The 14,033-nt window shown below is 41.4% G+C and overlaps 1 protein-coding gene across 1 annotated transcript; it reads right to left on the reverse strand.

Moving 5' to 3' along the window:
- Positions 1-1,909: 1,909 nt before the first annotated feature.
- LOC122821857 (MBT domain-containing protein 1-like) lies at positions 1,910-13,985 on the reverse strand. The gene is made up of 19 exons (XM_044100139.1): positions 13,905-13,985; positions 13,163-13,250; positions 11,900-12,152; positions 11,380-11,513; positions 11,193-11,304; positions 11,034-11,113; positions 10,658-10,775; positions 10,436-10,570; positions 10,246-10,334; positions 9,627-9,725; positions 9,427-9,562; positions 9,290-9,345; positions 8,722-8,826; positions 8,490-8,637; positions 7,858-7,940; positions 7,205-7,442; positions 6,752-6,823; positions 5,602-5,778; positions 1,910-5,486 (listed from the first exon to the last, which is right to left on the reverse strand). The coding sequence occupies exons 2-19, from the start codon at positions 13,181-13,183 to the stop codon at positions 5,374-5,376; spliced, it is 2,169 nt and encodes a 722-aa protein (XP_043956074.1). The 5' UTR covers positions 13,184-13,250; positions 13,905-13,985; the 3' UTR covers positions 1,910-5,373.
- Positions 13,986-14,033: the final 48 nt, after the last annotated feature.

Here is a 14,033-nt window from a genome sequence, read left to right on the forward strand (position 1 = left end):
TCATGATCAGGAAGGAAGAACATTTTGCTAATCCAAGACTTTTGTCCTGGTTTATCTCAGGGTTCAGGAAGTTTGTTCAGTATAAGATCCAGTTTATTGATAATAAAGGTCCAGGTGGCAGACTAATTAACAAAACCCAACTTAACCAATCCTTTAGGACCTCACAGAACCATGATGTTTGTTCTCTTTGGTGCATCATATTCAAATGTCCTTCATTTTCATCCATCAATGAATGTAATTTCACTTTTTAATAAAACTATTAAACTGCTTCTGTCTATTTTATTTTTTGTTTGTTTGGCCAGAAACAGCAGGATCAGCTGACAATTAAAAATCAGAAAACTACTGACATCAAAACTTTATTTAAATACAAAGGGAGTAATAAAAAATGAAAATAAAGAGCAAACACTCCCAAAAAAGAAAAAATGGACTAAAATACTTGATATTAAATGATTAATAGTAACTTTAAATACATTAAAAGAGACAATTTCCTTCAACTTTAAGTCGTTCTGCAGTTGATTTCAGTGAAAGGGAGCAGCAAACCGGGTTTGTTTACCATGATCATTAAACCAAAGAAGAGCTAATATGAAAACATTACAGCCTTTTAAAGTCAGTTATAACAGAATTTATCTGAGAAATGTTTATTTTAGATATAAAGTACAAAGTAAATTTTTCCTAATATTTTTCCAGTAGTTTTGAATCGGGCTAATCTTTGCCGTTACCGAGGACAACCACTAGGTATCTTCTGCACAATTAGAGAGAGAGGACCAGTTATCCCATCCTGTAGAGTTGTGGGATCCAACGTCAGCCTCCATCTTTACATGAATCAAATCGGTGGTTCATAACCAGTTTTTCCAATGATGAGCTGAAACCAAAATCATACATTTTAAAAATTTTTATTGTAGTTTTTCCATTAATAAGGTGAACAATTTTAATTACATTGAAATGAACAAACTAGTTAAATTTTTTGATGAAATTGGATGTGTATGTCCAGACCAACAGTTTCCAAATTCTTCTACTTGTTTTCTTGTATGAGAAGTAAGATTTACATTTGAGGAAAAGTGGGCCAATGTTGGTTTTTCTAGTTGCTCCAAAATTAACATGAATGATAAAGAACTCATTAATAAACGGGAATCTATAAATATTTTTTTTTTATAAAGATGTTATTTAACTGTAAAGATTGTTGAAAAATTTGTCCACCTGCATCAACCACGTATGCATGCAGGCCAATTTGACTCCCATAAATGGCCCCCGGCCCACACTTTGGACTCTCTAGTCCAGTGTTTCCCAATTCCAGTCCTCTGGGCCCCCTGCCTGCATGTTTTAGATGTGCCTCTATACCAGAACAGCTGATTCAAATGATTGCATGACATCTTCTGCAGCCACCAAATACTGCAGCAGCCTGTTGATCACCCAAAGATTCAATCCAGGTGTGTGGCAGAAGGGAAACACCTAAAACATGCAGGCAGGGGGTCTGAGGACTGGAATTGGGAAACACTGATCTAGTCTATGAAGTTTTATTCCGTGACTCGATACATGAAGTCTGTTCTGCATGGGCCGAGGTCAGTGGGTTGGACATGAGATCAGGAGACGCCCAGTTTGGTTTTGACCCGGTAATAAATCACTGTGTTAGGATCCATTTCCAGTCCAGAAGGCATTTTAAGGAGCGCCGAGGATTTATTGAGCGAGGATGAGGAGAAACTAACGAGCAGCTGCTCCACTGAGAGGAATGAGGTGGAACCAGGTTCTGCATGTCACATTTCTCTGGTCCGACCAGAACCGGATAGGACGGATCCTAGATCCATATTGGTAGAAAATTCCAACTCTAAAACTAGAATATTTACTTTAAAAAAAAAAAACAATCTACCAGTTCCCATCATTCATGCATGAATGAACATATATTCTAGCAGACTCTTGAGATTTTCTTTTTATTGCATAAAGTCATTAATTTCACATCTAGATGAAATATTTTTTCACAATCATGCTGCCAAAAATTGCACAACGTATAAAAACCTTCATCAGAACATCAACACACGACTGAAGTCAGACAGTTACAGCAAGCTGATCCAGATCTTCACACCTTCGAACTGATGGGGACTCAGGAAAAGTTCACAACAATCCACAAACATCAACAGATTCTTCTAAAAATGATTCTTTTCTGAAGATCTTCAGCTTTTATTTTCACATTTAACAGCATAAAGAGCAGAGGTCGACCCTCAGAGGGCTGCAGGAGAACCAGGATGTCCCACAGGAGAAACGTCTCATGACCTCTTCACCTTTTTAACTGTACTGTAAACGGACTCATCTACTGTTCAGACTGCAGTTTTTATATTTTTAATAAATGAAATCAGAAAGATTTCCATGTGTTTGAAATAAATACTCAACATTTTTAGGTAACACGAGTAAATCGGTCCAAAACTAGACCAAATTGTTCTGGATTTATCACCTGAACTGCAGAAACAAAATAAATTATCCAGGGTTTTTGGTCTGGTTTCTAGTGCAAATATTTTATTTCACTTGAAATAAGAGAAAAGTAACTTATAACCAACTTTTCACCAAGATATGGGAGCTTGTTTTCAGTCAGTAATTCATTAATGTGGAAGAGAAACTACTAGTTCCACTGGCAGATTATTTCACTTATAACATTCTGTTATAACTAGTAAAACTAGCAGTTTTTAATCAATATTATTGAATTATTTACTAAAAACACGATCCTATATCTAGTTTTGACTCTTTTAAAGCGTACTGAGATATTTGCAGTAGAAACTAAACCAAACTACCTGGTAAGATTTTGTTTTTGCAGTGTAACCAGCTCTGAGCCTCTGAGGTCTTTCTGATACATTTCCTGTGGGATCGAACTGTTCGATGAGGAACTGGTTCAGTCCGACACGCCGGCGCCAAAATGACGAGGAAGACCTTCAACATGTTCAGCTCTTAGAAAATCCCACATATTTATAAAAACACAGGCTGAGGGCGTAGAAAGAGCTTCAAATCCTCCACATAAAGCACCAGGACACATGATTGTTTTCTCACAACAGAAACCAGTTGGCACTGGTTCCGGTTCTTCACGTTAAACTGGGAGCCGGGCCCGGGTTTACCGACAGACAATCGATGAGATGAGAGGAGAGGAAGCCGTTTTCTCCCAGGAAAAGGAGATTCAGACATTCGTTATGAGAAAATATAAAAAATGTCACTCACTTCTTTTAAAAATGGAAATTTTACGGAACAGTTTAACTGCCAAAACTTGGAAATAAATTTAGAAGAAGCAAAATTTTAAAATCTTGTTATAATGACTTATAAACAAAATATTTCAAGTCGTAATTTGTCTGTTATATCTCGTTAAAATGTTAAACTTTGCAATAACGAGAAAATGAAAAGCAAATTGTTAAAATGAGAATGTTTCTTCTTGTAACAAAATGAAAAAAACGAGTTTCTCATTAAAAGAGATGCAAAATTTGTCCGTTATAACAAGATATAAAACTCATTTTAAGAAGATACCGCTGCTGAACTTATATCCAAGATTATGGCAGTTAAAAGCTTCCATAAAATTTGGATTTACTAAATGAAAATGAGTAAATGTAAACTAGAATAATGAATAAATCCAGTTCCCTTCATTTTTTTTATTTCTTTTTTTTTTCTCTCTGACAAAAAAACATTAAAAAAATACTGACCAAAAGAAATGTAAGTTTTCCTTTGGAGAAACTGGCTTCCATTTTTACATTTAATTTAAATTTTAGGCTCTAATTCTGACATTTTTTACTAGAATGTAAAAATAAGTGTCTCATAAAATCTGTTTAATTCAGTCTATAAAACCTTCAGAGCTTCTTGAAATGCAATAAATTTATTTTCTTCTAAAAAATGCGACGTTAAACGTTACAGATGCAGAATTCAACTTTTGAACTCTGAGTTCATCTTCTGCATGAATGAAAACAGAGAAACTTCCTTCACTGACCATAAAAAACACATCAAACTTTACATTTATGTTGTTTTATATCATAGACGCCACACAGACCAAAGAGGTAATAAAATGGCAATTTGTTAAACCGTTAGAATAAAGTATTTCTTCTTAAATCAAATATATTTTTGTTAAAAACTGTTTAATCAAATTAAACCTTTTGTTCTGCAGCTTATTTAAATTCTGGTTTCTGAGGTATCCGAAGAATTTCAGGAGATTTTTGATATTTTTAAGGTTGTTCAAAATCCAACTTTAAAGATAAATTTGCTTTACGTCAACATTTTCTTCTATTTTTTGTATATTTAATTTAATTTTCACTTTTGTTTTAGAAATTTAAAGACTAAAGAATCTTTTAAAACTTATTAAATATTTTCTAACCGTAGTTAATATATCTGCTTTTTATATGATACTTTTTTTCAAATTTAAGAGGCTACTTTTCTGCAACATAGAGGTTACCTTCCTACAACTTGAATTGTATCTTCCTGTAACTTACGAGTTACTTTTTGAACCTTTGAGGCCACCGTTCAGCACCTTAGAGGTTACATTAATGTAACTAAAACCTTTCCCTCTGATAACTTAAAAGTTAGCTTCTTGAACCTTAGAGGTTACCTACTTCTAATTTAAAAGTTACTTTGTAACTTCAAGGCTACTTCTCTGTAACTTAAATGTTACCTTCTGAATGTTAGTGGTTACCTTCCTGTAACTTTGAAGTTACCTTCCTGTAACTTTGAAGTTACCTTCCTGTAACTTTGAAGTTACCTACCTGTAACTTTGAAGTTACCTTCCTGTAACTTTGAAGTTACCTTCCTGTAAGGCAGGTGCAACGTCTCCGAGACTTTTGTGGTACTTTTCTGAAAAGTGGAGCTTATCTTTCTGTTACTAAGGGGGTTATTTTCTAAAACTTACATCAAACCTCCTCACAGCTTAGAGGTGACAAATACAAAATGAGCTAATGGCTACTGGAAACTCATCAGTCAGAGTACCTGTTATAATTGAGCTGTCCTCTTCCTACCAGGTTAAAAAGTCACCTCATATTAAAGTCTAGTTCCTGTGAGTACCTTCAAAGTATTAGGGAAATATCAGCTAACAAAAAGTAAATCATCAAAACTTTAAGTTATTGAAAGTAAGATGTAATTTCCAGGATACCCTTCAAATTTCCTCTCCTGTTAGAAATATCAAAGGCAAAAAAAAGTTTTAAATAAGGAGAAAACTTCCAAACGTTAAACACTTCATGAAAGCCGCATTGTCCTGACAGCACCCGAATGCATCATGTCAATTAGCTTAAATTTTCTTCTTTTTCAGGCCGTTTCAGTTCAGAAGAATAAAAAGTCGGCGGGTTTGTGGCAGGAAACCAATGAGGTGAAGCAGGCGGCAGTTAATAGTTCATCACAGTAAATGGTACGATGGTAAAGATGCAAAGTTTACTGATCTTTGTTGGCCAGGAAATCTCGGGACGACCCGTTGGTTTCCGGCGCCGCTCGCTGGAATGAGGAATTCGTTCCTCCTGTGTTGTTGTGGATCTCCATCTGCAGACCTGAAGACACAAAGTTACCATTAATCAAGTCCAGTTACTAAAGAAACTTGATGACCACCAGAATAACCACTGGCCGAGCAGCTAGAGCACCAAAGCTGGTTTAAACGGTTTCTACCTGCCCCGACCTCCACGTCGGGGTCGGCGGACGGCGGCTGGGCGGCTGAGGCCGGAGGCGGCGGCGACGGGTAGTCAGGCGGCGTCTCGTTCTCGTCTCCTGATAGGTTCCTGGGAACTCCCGTTACCATGGAGCCGGACAGGCTGACGGGGCGCTTAGCAACGGGTAACTTCCTCTCTGGGAGACAGTCAGATAAACATTTCTAGATTTATCTTGTTCAAAAAGCAGGTGAAGACAACACAAATTACATTTTTCTCAACCAAAACGAAAAACAAAAAGGACTTGTGCTACTTCCATTATGTGGAACTGAACTGGATCTGTATAAGATTGTTTTTAAAACTTTTCAGTCACTTTATTCATCTTTTATTTACTTGATGCGACACAATTATGCGTCATAATTCTGCACCAGAAGAAGCCAGACGCTGTAAATCAGGATGTAAAAAATGCCTGAAAATTATTATTTTTATAAACTTTTAGCGCGTCGCATCCTAATCACGGCTCTGACTTCACATAAAAACAAACTTCTCTACAGAAGTTGCAGGGAGTTCCCCACTAAAGGCAGATTGCCGTTACAAGATCTCGTTTAGATCTTGTAACGGTACTGTCTGCTCCCGTGGTTCTACCTTGAAGTCGATTCATAAACGGCTTTTAGGCAGAACCACCTTAAAGTCCATCATCACTTCCAGAAACAGAACACTGCTGTGTCACAATAAATCCATTAATGGCGCAATAAATTCAAACAAAATTTGCACAATCTATAACTTTTCTCTATTTCTCTCAACCAAGAACAGGATGATAAAAGTCTTCAGTCTGGTTCTTTGGTCTCAACTAAACCTTTATTTAAAGGAGAATTTTATTTACAGAGACCTCACAATTAATTTTATTTGTTGTTCTGTTTATTTATTTTCGATATTTAAAATGTTTTCCAGTTGCAGCGTTAAACGTTCATTAGAATTTAAAGCTAATTGATCTTTGAGAATGTTGTTCTTGCATCATATTAGTTGAAAATAGTCTCAAAACAACAATATTATTGTTTGTTGCATTAAGTAATCATCCAGCAAAATGTGTTAAGGTGACAGACTTAAGTTCAGAGAAACAAATCTGTAAAACTTCCATCAGTGGGAATAAAAATCGATTCATAACGACCTACTTTTCTTCTGTCCTCGGTACTGCTGGGACTTCCTCCTCTGTTTGGATCCGGCAGACTGCAGATCTCTGGACCCTGAAACCAACGAACGCCTGGGTTAGCATGTTGGGTTAGCATGTTGGGTTAGCATGTTGGGTTAGCATGTTGGGTTAGCATGTTGGGTTAGCATGTTGGGGTAGCATGTTGGGGTAGCATGTTGGGTTAGCATGTTGGGTTAGCATGTTGGGTTAGCATGTTGGGTTAGCATGTTGGGTTAGCATGTTGGGTTAGCATGTTGGGTTAGCATGTTGGGTTAGCATATTGGGTTAGCATATTGGGTTAGCATATTGGGTTAGCATGTTGGGTTAACATGTTGGGTTAGCATGTTGGGTTAGCATGTTGGGTTAGCATGTTGGGTTAACATGTTGGGGTAGCATGTTGCCTCAGAACCCCCAAGCCCCACCAGGTGAGGGTTACCCGCGGTAACGGCCGGTGGCTGCAGCTGGTACCCGGTCAGCTGGCACCAGCCCACCGGGTACAGGTCCGGGGACTCGCAGTCCACCCACTGGTCGTACTCGTCTTCCCAGCCGTCGAAGTGGATCCGCAGCAGCCGGTGGACGATCCTGGTCACCGTGGCGACGCAGACGAGCCGCGGCTCCATGAGGTCCACAGCCTCCAGCTTCATCCCGGGACGGAAACCGTGGTTCGGGACTTCCTGTTGGAGCGAAGAGAGGGGAGTTTAAACGCTCTGCCTGGTTGGTAGACGAGTCGTCACGGTGTCTCCACCGTCTCTGACGGGTTCTGCTGGGTTCCGAGAGTACATTCTGCAGTCAAACTTTAACCACAAAATTAAAATAATCTTTTCCATTGGTTATGTGCTTCAAAATCAGAAATTAGTCCAAGGGTAAAGTTTAGTGGAAGGATGATCATGGTGTGGAGCCACTTTTCAGGAGTCAGGCAAAAAATAAGTCAAAAACAAAGTTTTGTCTATGCTCTTCTGCAAATATCTTGGTACACTATAAATAAGACACTCCAGTCAATGAATATTTGACTACTGCTTTAGTAGACGGTTATTTTAATAATCGATTAATCACTTCGTTAGTTCAGAATCCATCCGTTTTTGGTCTGACCTTGTTGAAGAGGTTGACCGGAGCGGCCACTGACTTGCTCTCCTTCAGATACTCGAACCACCTGAAGGGAAGACTGGCGTAGCCTGAGGAGGAGAAACAGCGTCATCCCTGATCTCACTGGATGCTTCCAGGATATTCCAAAACTTTCCAAACCTACTCATCTCCATCTTCAGAGGTTTATAATTCACAACTTTTCCAAGAAATTCCCCACTTCTCGTTTACTTCCCAATATTAATGTTCTTTCCTGAACGTACGGAAACTTTCCATTCCAACTTTTCCAATCAAAATTTTTATCAAGAATTTGAAAAAAAAAATTCTGATTTCTTCAAACACTTTGTTGGTTTTATTGGGAACAGCGTCCAAAACGATACACTGCAAAAACTCAAAATCTCACAGTATTTTTGTTTAGTTTACAGTGTAAACATCTTACTGCTACTACTTGTTGAAAAGTTGCTTATAAGTTAGTCTTCTATTTTTTCAAGTGTACTAAGATATTTGCAGTATAACTAAACAAAACTGCTTGATAAGACTTTGTGATTTTGCAGTGTATTCCTTTGCTTCTAGAAACCATCCGATTTATCAGGATGTTCCCCCATTTCTTAAAACCTGCAGCTGCAGGAAGCAGGAAGTACCTCTGGGGGGCGTCAGCTCGATGTTATTGATCTCACAGAACCCTGCGGGGAAGATGGACGGAGACGTGGAGTGATAACAGAACCAGTCGGAGCCATCGGCTGCTTCCGAGCCGTCGATGCCGATCATCAGGTATCCGTCTGCCAGAACCTGCGGGAGGCGACGGAGGCTGCAGGTCAGGCGGAGAAGTTTGAGTCGGCCGACTGAGCGGGACGGACTCCTCCTCCTCCTCACCTTCCTCACTGTGGCCACGCAGATGGCAGACAGGTTCAGCGGGTCGATGGCCTCCAGCTTCATCCCGTCCTGGAACCAGAGTCCGGTCTGATCCACCTCCTTCACCTGCGGGGACAGAGGACATCACTCTGAGGTTTACAGGTGTTAAACTGCCCCCTGGTGGTCAGAAGATGGAACAGCCTGATGTAATGACCGTGTATGAGGGATGCAACTAATGATTATCTTAGCAATTATTCTGACAATTAATCGATTAATTGGACATTCAAGCATTTTTATACAATATTAGAAATGCAGATAAATAATTCAATTCTTTTGAAACAATTAATAACAATTAATCGTTTCAGGCCAAATTAAAATCAGATCAATTAGTAAAAAAAAAATCCAGAAAATCAGAGAATTTGTTTTAAAATACTTTCTAGCAACTTTCACCTTAACAAAAGAACAACTTTAAAAGGCTGAAGATGTAAAATGTGGTTAAAATCGATTTTATAATCAATAAATTTGACAGTTAAACAGGTTTAAAATGCATAAAAAACTGCAAAAACAGGTGAGCCCAGCTGAGGCCCACCTTGGCAAACAGCTGTCCAGGAGCGTCCATCTGTCCGTCCAGCTTCCTCGTCCCGTCTGAAAACAGAAACACACGCCTTCACCCTCCGTCTGTCCCGCCCTCCTTCCTGCACACCGCCTGACTTAAGCCACGCCCACCTGATCGTTTGAAGCGGTGTCCGATGGAGCGGGACCAGCCGATGCTGTGGATCAGCGGGCTGTACATGTGGCACCAGAAGTCGTCCGTCCCGTCGTCGCATTCCTCGTAGATGAGGCGCAGCCGCCCGCCGATCACCTGCAACGACACCGTCGTCATGGAGACGGAACCGCCCTATCCGTCCGACCGGGCCGACGCTCACCTGCTCCACCAGAGCCACCCGAGTCCGACACAGGTGGGTCTTATCCACCACCTCCACCCTCATCTGCTTCTTGAAGGGGAACTGCATGCTCTCCTTCACCTGGAGGAGGAAGAGGAAGGTGAGGAAGACAACGTCCCCCAGACTGTCTCGGATCAATCAATCAAGTTTGTTTTAACAGCACATTTCATCAATAAGGCAGTTCAAAGTGCTTCATATGACAGAAACTCAAAAACCAACAATCGATTTCATTTTGCTCCTCAGAACGTTTTGCGTGTTTTTAGATCAGGTTTGAGCGTTAAACCAAGTTTGTCTCTGCATGAAAATGTATTCCTTCAGGATTCATACAAATCCAGCAATTTCCGTACATTTCAATCAGTTTTGGAATAATATTTATTTTTATTTACCAACATTTATGCTTCGTACCTGTAATCTCAGCACAATAAAAAACACCAGTTAATTTCTTATTTATAACTTTGCTGATATTCAGAGGCAGCTATCGCAGTCTTCAGATTTAATCTGTGCAAAATCAATAGTTTAATCCTTAAAAAAATTATAATTTCCATAATGATGGAAGCTGAATGAGCAGAACCGAACTGAAAGCCTCTGATTCATGCGTCACCTTCGATGAGAAGTCTGGCGGCAGAGTTTTGGACCCGGTCAGTCTCTTAACGAGGAAAGTCTTCCAGTTGGTGAACCTGTGCAGGATGGCTGCAGACAGAAAAACGTCAGCTAATCAGAAATCAAACCAAACGGGTCGATCTGCAGCAGAAAACCACCCAGGATCGGGTCCGTCAGAATCGTTTACTCACTCTGAGGAGGAACCAGAGGTTTCCCTCCAGCCGCGCACCAGCCCACCTGGTGGATGTCCGGCACGCACAGATTCAGCCAGAAGTCCCTGGTGGAGTCGCTGTCGAAACCCTCGTAGCGCAGCAGGGCCTTAAAACCTGCAGGAGGAACCAGAACCCGTCCAGTTAAACCAGAACCTCCCCAGACGAAGGCTTAGACGCATCACCTGAGCTGTGGGCGCTAACCGGCTAGCTTGATGATGCTGGCGATCCAGTAAACCTTCATGGGCAGACCACTGTCGGTGTTCGGGACCTCGACCCGGACTCCTTCACTGACACTTCCCCATGACTTCCCCATCAGAACCTGGACAGACGGAGCGTCAAAACTGGACTGCACCCATTTCTGAACAGAATTTCATTTTACGGCTGATGAAAAAAATGCTGGGATCTGTTGACTTTATGTGAATTTCCACAATCCCAGACTCACAGAAAACTGGAGGGACTGATTGGTCTAATTTAGCATCTGGAGTCTAGAGGGCCACATAAAAAGCTTTGGCGGGCCACATTTGGCCCCTGGACCTCGAGTTAGGAAACCAAGATGGAGCTGAGGAAATGAACTCACGTGTTTGAAGCAGCTGACTGGCGCTCCCGTCACTTCTCCGTCTCCAAGGTAACGCCCCCAGTCAAACACGTCCACAGAGACTGCAGGACGCATCGCCAGCGTTAAAAAGCCACCATGTTTGTGATGATGATGAGTGAGGAAGGTTCTGCTGGTACCCACCGCTCTTTCTGGCGCCGCCCTGCTGGCTGGACTGGTGCTGGGCGTACGCAGCCAGTTTGGTCATCAGAGGCTGTTTCTGCAGAACTTTGGCCTTCTTGGTGGGCGGCTTCCCCTTTAAAACAGACAGGAAGCAGATCAGAACCTTCCGGGGCTCTGGAAGGTTCTGATCGGACTGGGTCGGGCTCACCTGCAGCCTGGCCAGGATGCTGGCCTTCTTGGAGTTGGAGGAGAAGCTCCTGGAGCAGGAGACGCTGCAGAAACGCTTGGTTTTACTGTAGAAAGCGTCCCGGACCCCGACCATACCGCACATCTCACAGGTGGCTAAAGAACAACAATGAGAGAAAAACTACTACGAAGAAAAACTACCACCTGCTGAGGTCCGCTACCTCATTGGTGCCCAAACTTTTTCACTTCATGGCCTCCAACCAGCATTAGCTTCTGGCTGGGGAACCCCACAGACAAATTATGCAAACAAACATATTTTCTTTTCTTAATCAGGCTTAATAGCCTGTCGTAAAAACATTTTAGATTCTAATAAAAAAAATACCAAAAACAATGTGGTGCTTAATTGGTCTGAGGTTTTTGTGAAATTGCTGCAACTGACATTAAACAGAAATAAAGTGTTGCTTTTTCATTTTATATTCTATCTACTGTATCTATGATGCTTGAGAACAAAGTTTTAGTTTGTGGAAACTCTTCTGACTGACCCATGCCCGCCTTGCCGTCGGGGTAGGTGTACACCTGTCCATTGGTCTTAATGAGCATCAGGGAGGAGGAGGAGGACGAAGAGGTGGTCAGTTGATGGCCGACCCCGCCCACGCCGAAGTCTTCGTCCTCGCTGTCCTCTGGGCTGGACGCGGCGCTGCCGGCGCTGGAGTCTGAGCTGCAGCTGCTGCGGTCCTCCTCCAGGCTGTCCAGCATCCCAAAGGAGTCCTGCCGCTTCCTGGACGGACGCTCCATCTGAGGACAGACACATGATCAGAATACACGTCAGAACAGAAACCAACTATAAAGAGAAAAGGTCCTTCCTTAAAGCTGGATCCAGAGAACAAAGAGCAGAAAGGCAAGGAAGATGAAACCCTCCACCCATCAAGAAGCTTATCCCCAACTTCATCAGCTCTCTACTCAGATTCCAACCATAGAGCCAGATAGAGATTTAAAGAGGATAAAAGTGTGGATTTATTTTTCAACATCTGGCAGAGAGAGTGGAGAGAAGTTTGGGAATGTTATGATGGGAGGAGATCTTCCACAGTTGCTTCACATAAAATTTAAAGTTGAGGTTGGAAAGTTGTGGCAGATTCACGCTGTAGAGGGTAGGACCGAGTACGAATCCCTGAGGGATCCCACAAGTGAACATCCTGTTCTGTTTGTGCATTTTGTTCTGGAAAAATCTTAAATATTTACAGTTAAAGCAGAAATGCTAGCTTCTGTTTCTTTCAGTCTAAGCTCTACAGATTGAGAAGTTCCTCTGGTATAATAAAGAACAATTTTCCAGGTTTTACTTTGGATTTTGGAAGCTTTTTCTCCTTCAGTTTTTGAACCTGACCATGTTTTCAGTTGGGTTTTTGGATCATTTATGTTCCTCCCTCTCTAACACTTTTGGTCCCATCGGTTTAGATCTGTCAAACATCTGCAGCTTATTAACATCTTAATGATCAGATCTTGTTTCTTCAGCTCTGCACTGCGGTGCTCTGACTCTGCAGGACACCACACCAGACTCCCTTCAGTATCCCTCTAATTCCAGCTTCCTGCCGGTTCTGAATCCACCTCCAAGGTTCTGGAGTTCACCTCGCGGCTTTGTTTCACTCATCTACACTCAACGCTTTATTCGGCATATATGACCCGACTCTGTAACGGCGGTATGTGTAGGAATCAGTCTGTCAGTATCGATAATCGCTGCTCTCTAGAGAAGCGGCTCGAACAAGCATAACAAAGCGGGAACAGAGGTCTGTCTCCGGGCAGAGACTCACCGGGTCTCTGGGGGTCTCCATGGGGCCGGATCCCGCACAGGAGGCCGCTGTCTGGATCGCCTCAGCCCGCAGGAAGGCAGGTTAAAACCTAGCGGCAGACATAACAACACAATTAGCACAGCTATGAGGCTGAATGCTGGACGCTGATTGGCTGCTGGCTCCGCTTCGTGTGTGGAGTTCAGATGAGGCGGCGATGCGTCCACCGCCCCCTGCTGGACAGATTTAGAAGCGCAACAACAAAACAGCTCCACAGCTTTCTGCTGCGGCTGCAGAAAAACATACGAGGGAGTAATAGGGACAGACAAAGAGATAAAAAAAATATGACGAGAATAAAATTAGAATATTATGAGAATGAATTAATAATATTAGTAGAATAAAGATGCTATAATACCACAAGAAATTCGTAAAATTACTGGAAAATGTCATTTTAATGAGAACAAAGCCTCCATTTAATTATCAAATTTTGGTGCGTCTGAATGTTTGTTTCTTCGAAATAGTCATTTGCTAACAAGATGCTCAACATTCCTAATTTTATTTATGTATTCTTAATCATTTTTGGTCTAGTTCTTATAAAACTGTATTTTTTTCTAATATTTCAACTTTATTCTCTGAGTACTATGACTTTATTTTTGCAGTAATGTTATTACTTTAATTTAATTCTTTGAGAACATTTATGCTTTTGATATGGCCCAAAATGAAAATGTGTTTGACACCAGTGCTCTAGTGTAGAGCGAACACTCACACTGAATGGGCCTGGTTTTAAAGAAGGTGCACCACCTACTGACAGCCAGAAGATGGTGTTGTTGAACTCATGCTGAAGTCCAGCTCCATGTGTGGATTCCTCTGAAGAACAGGATGTCAAGTCAAGGAG

The sequence above is a fragment of the Gambusia affinis genome, linkage group LG19, assembly GCF_019740435.1.
Source record: "Gambusia affinis linkage group LG19, SWU_Gaff_1.0, whole genome shotgun sequence".
Taxonomy (NCBI): Eukaryota; Metazoa; Chordata; class Actinopteri; order Cyprinodontiformes; family Poeciliidae; genus Gambusia; species Gambusia affinis.

Coding starts and splice junctions, on each gene's coding strand:
- LOC122821857 (XM_044100139.1), bottom strand. CDS start 13,183: ATGGAGACCCCCAGAGACCCG. Junction 10,571..10,657: donor CAGCATCATCAAGCTAGCCG/GTTAGCGCCCAC, acceptor TTCCTCCTGCAG/GTTTTAAGGCCCTGCTGCGC. Junction 9,563..9,626: donor GGGTGGCTCTGGTGGAGCAG/GTGAGCGTCGGC, acceptor GTGTCGTTGCAG/GTGATCGGCGGGCGGCTGCG.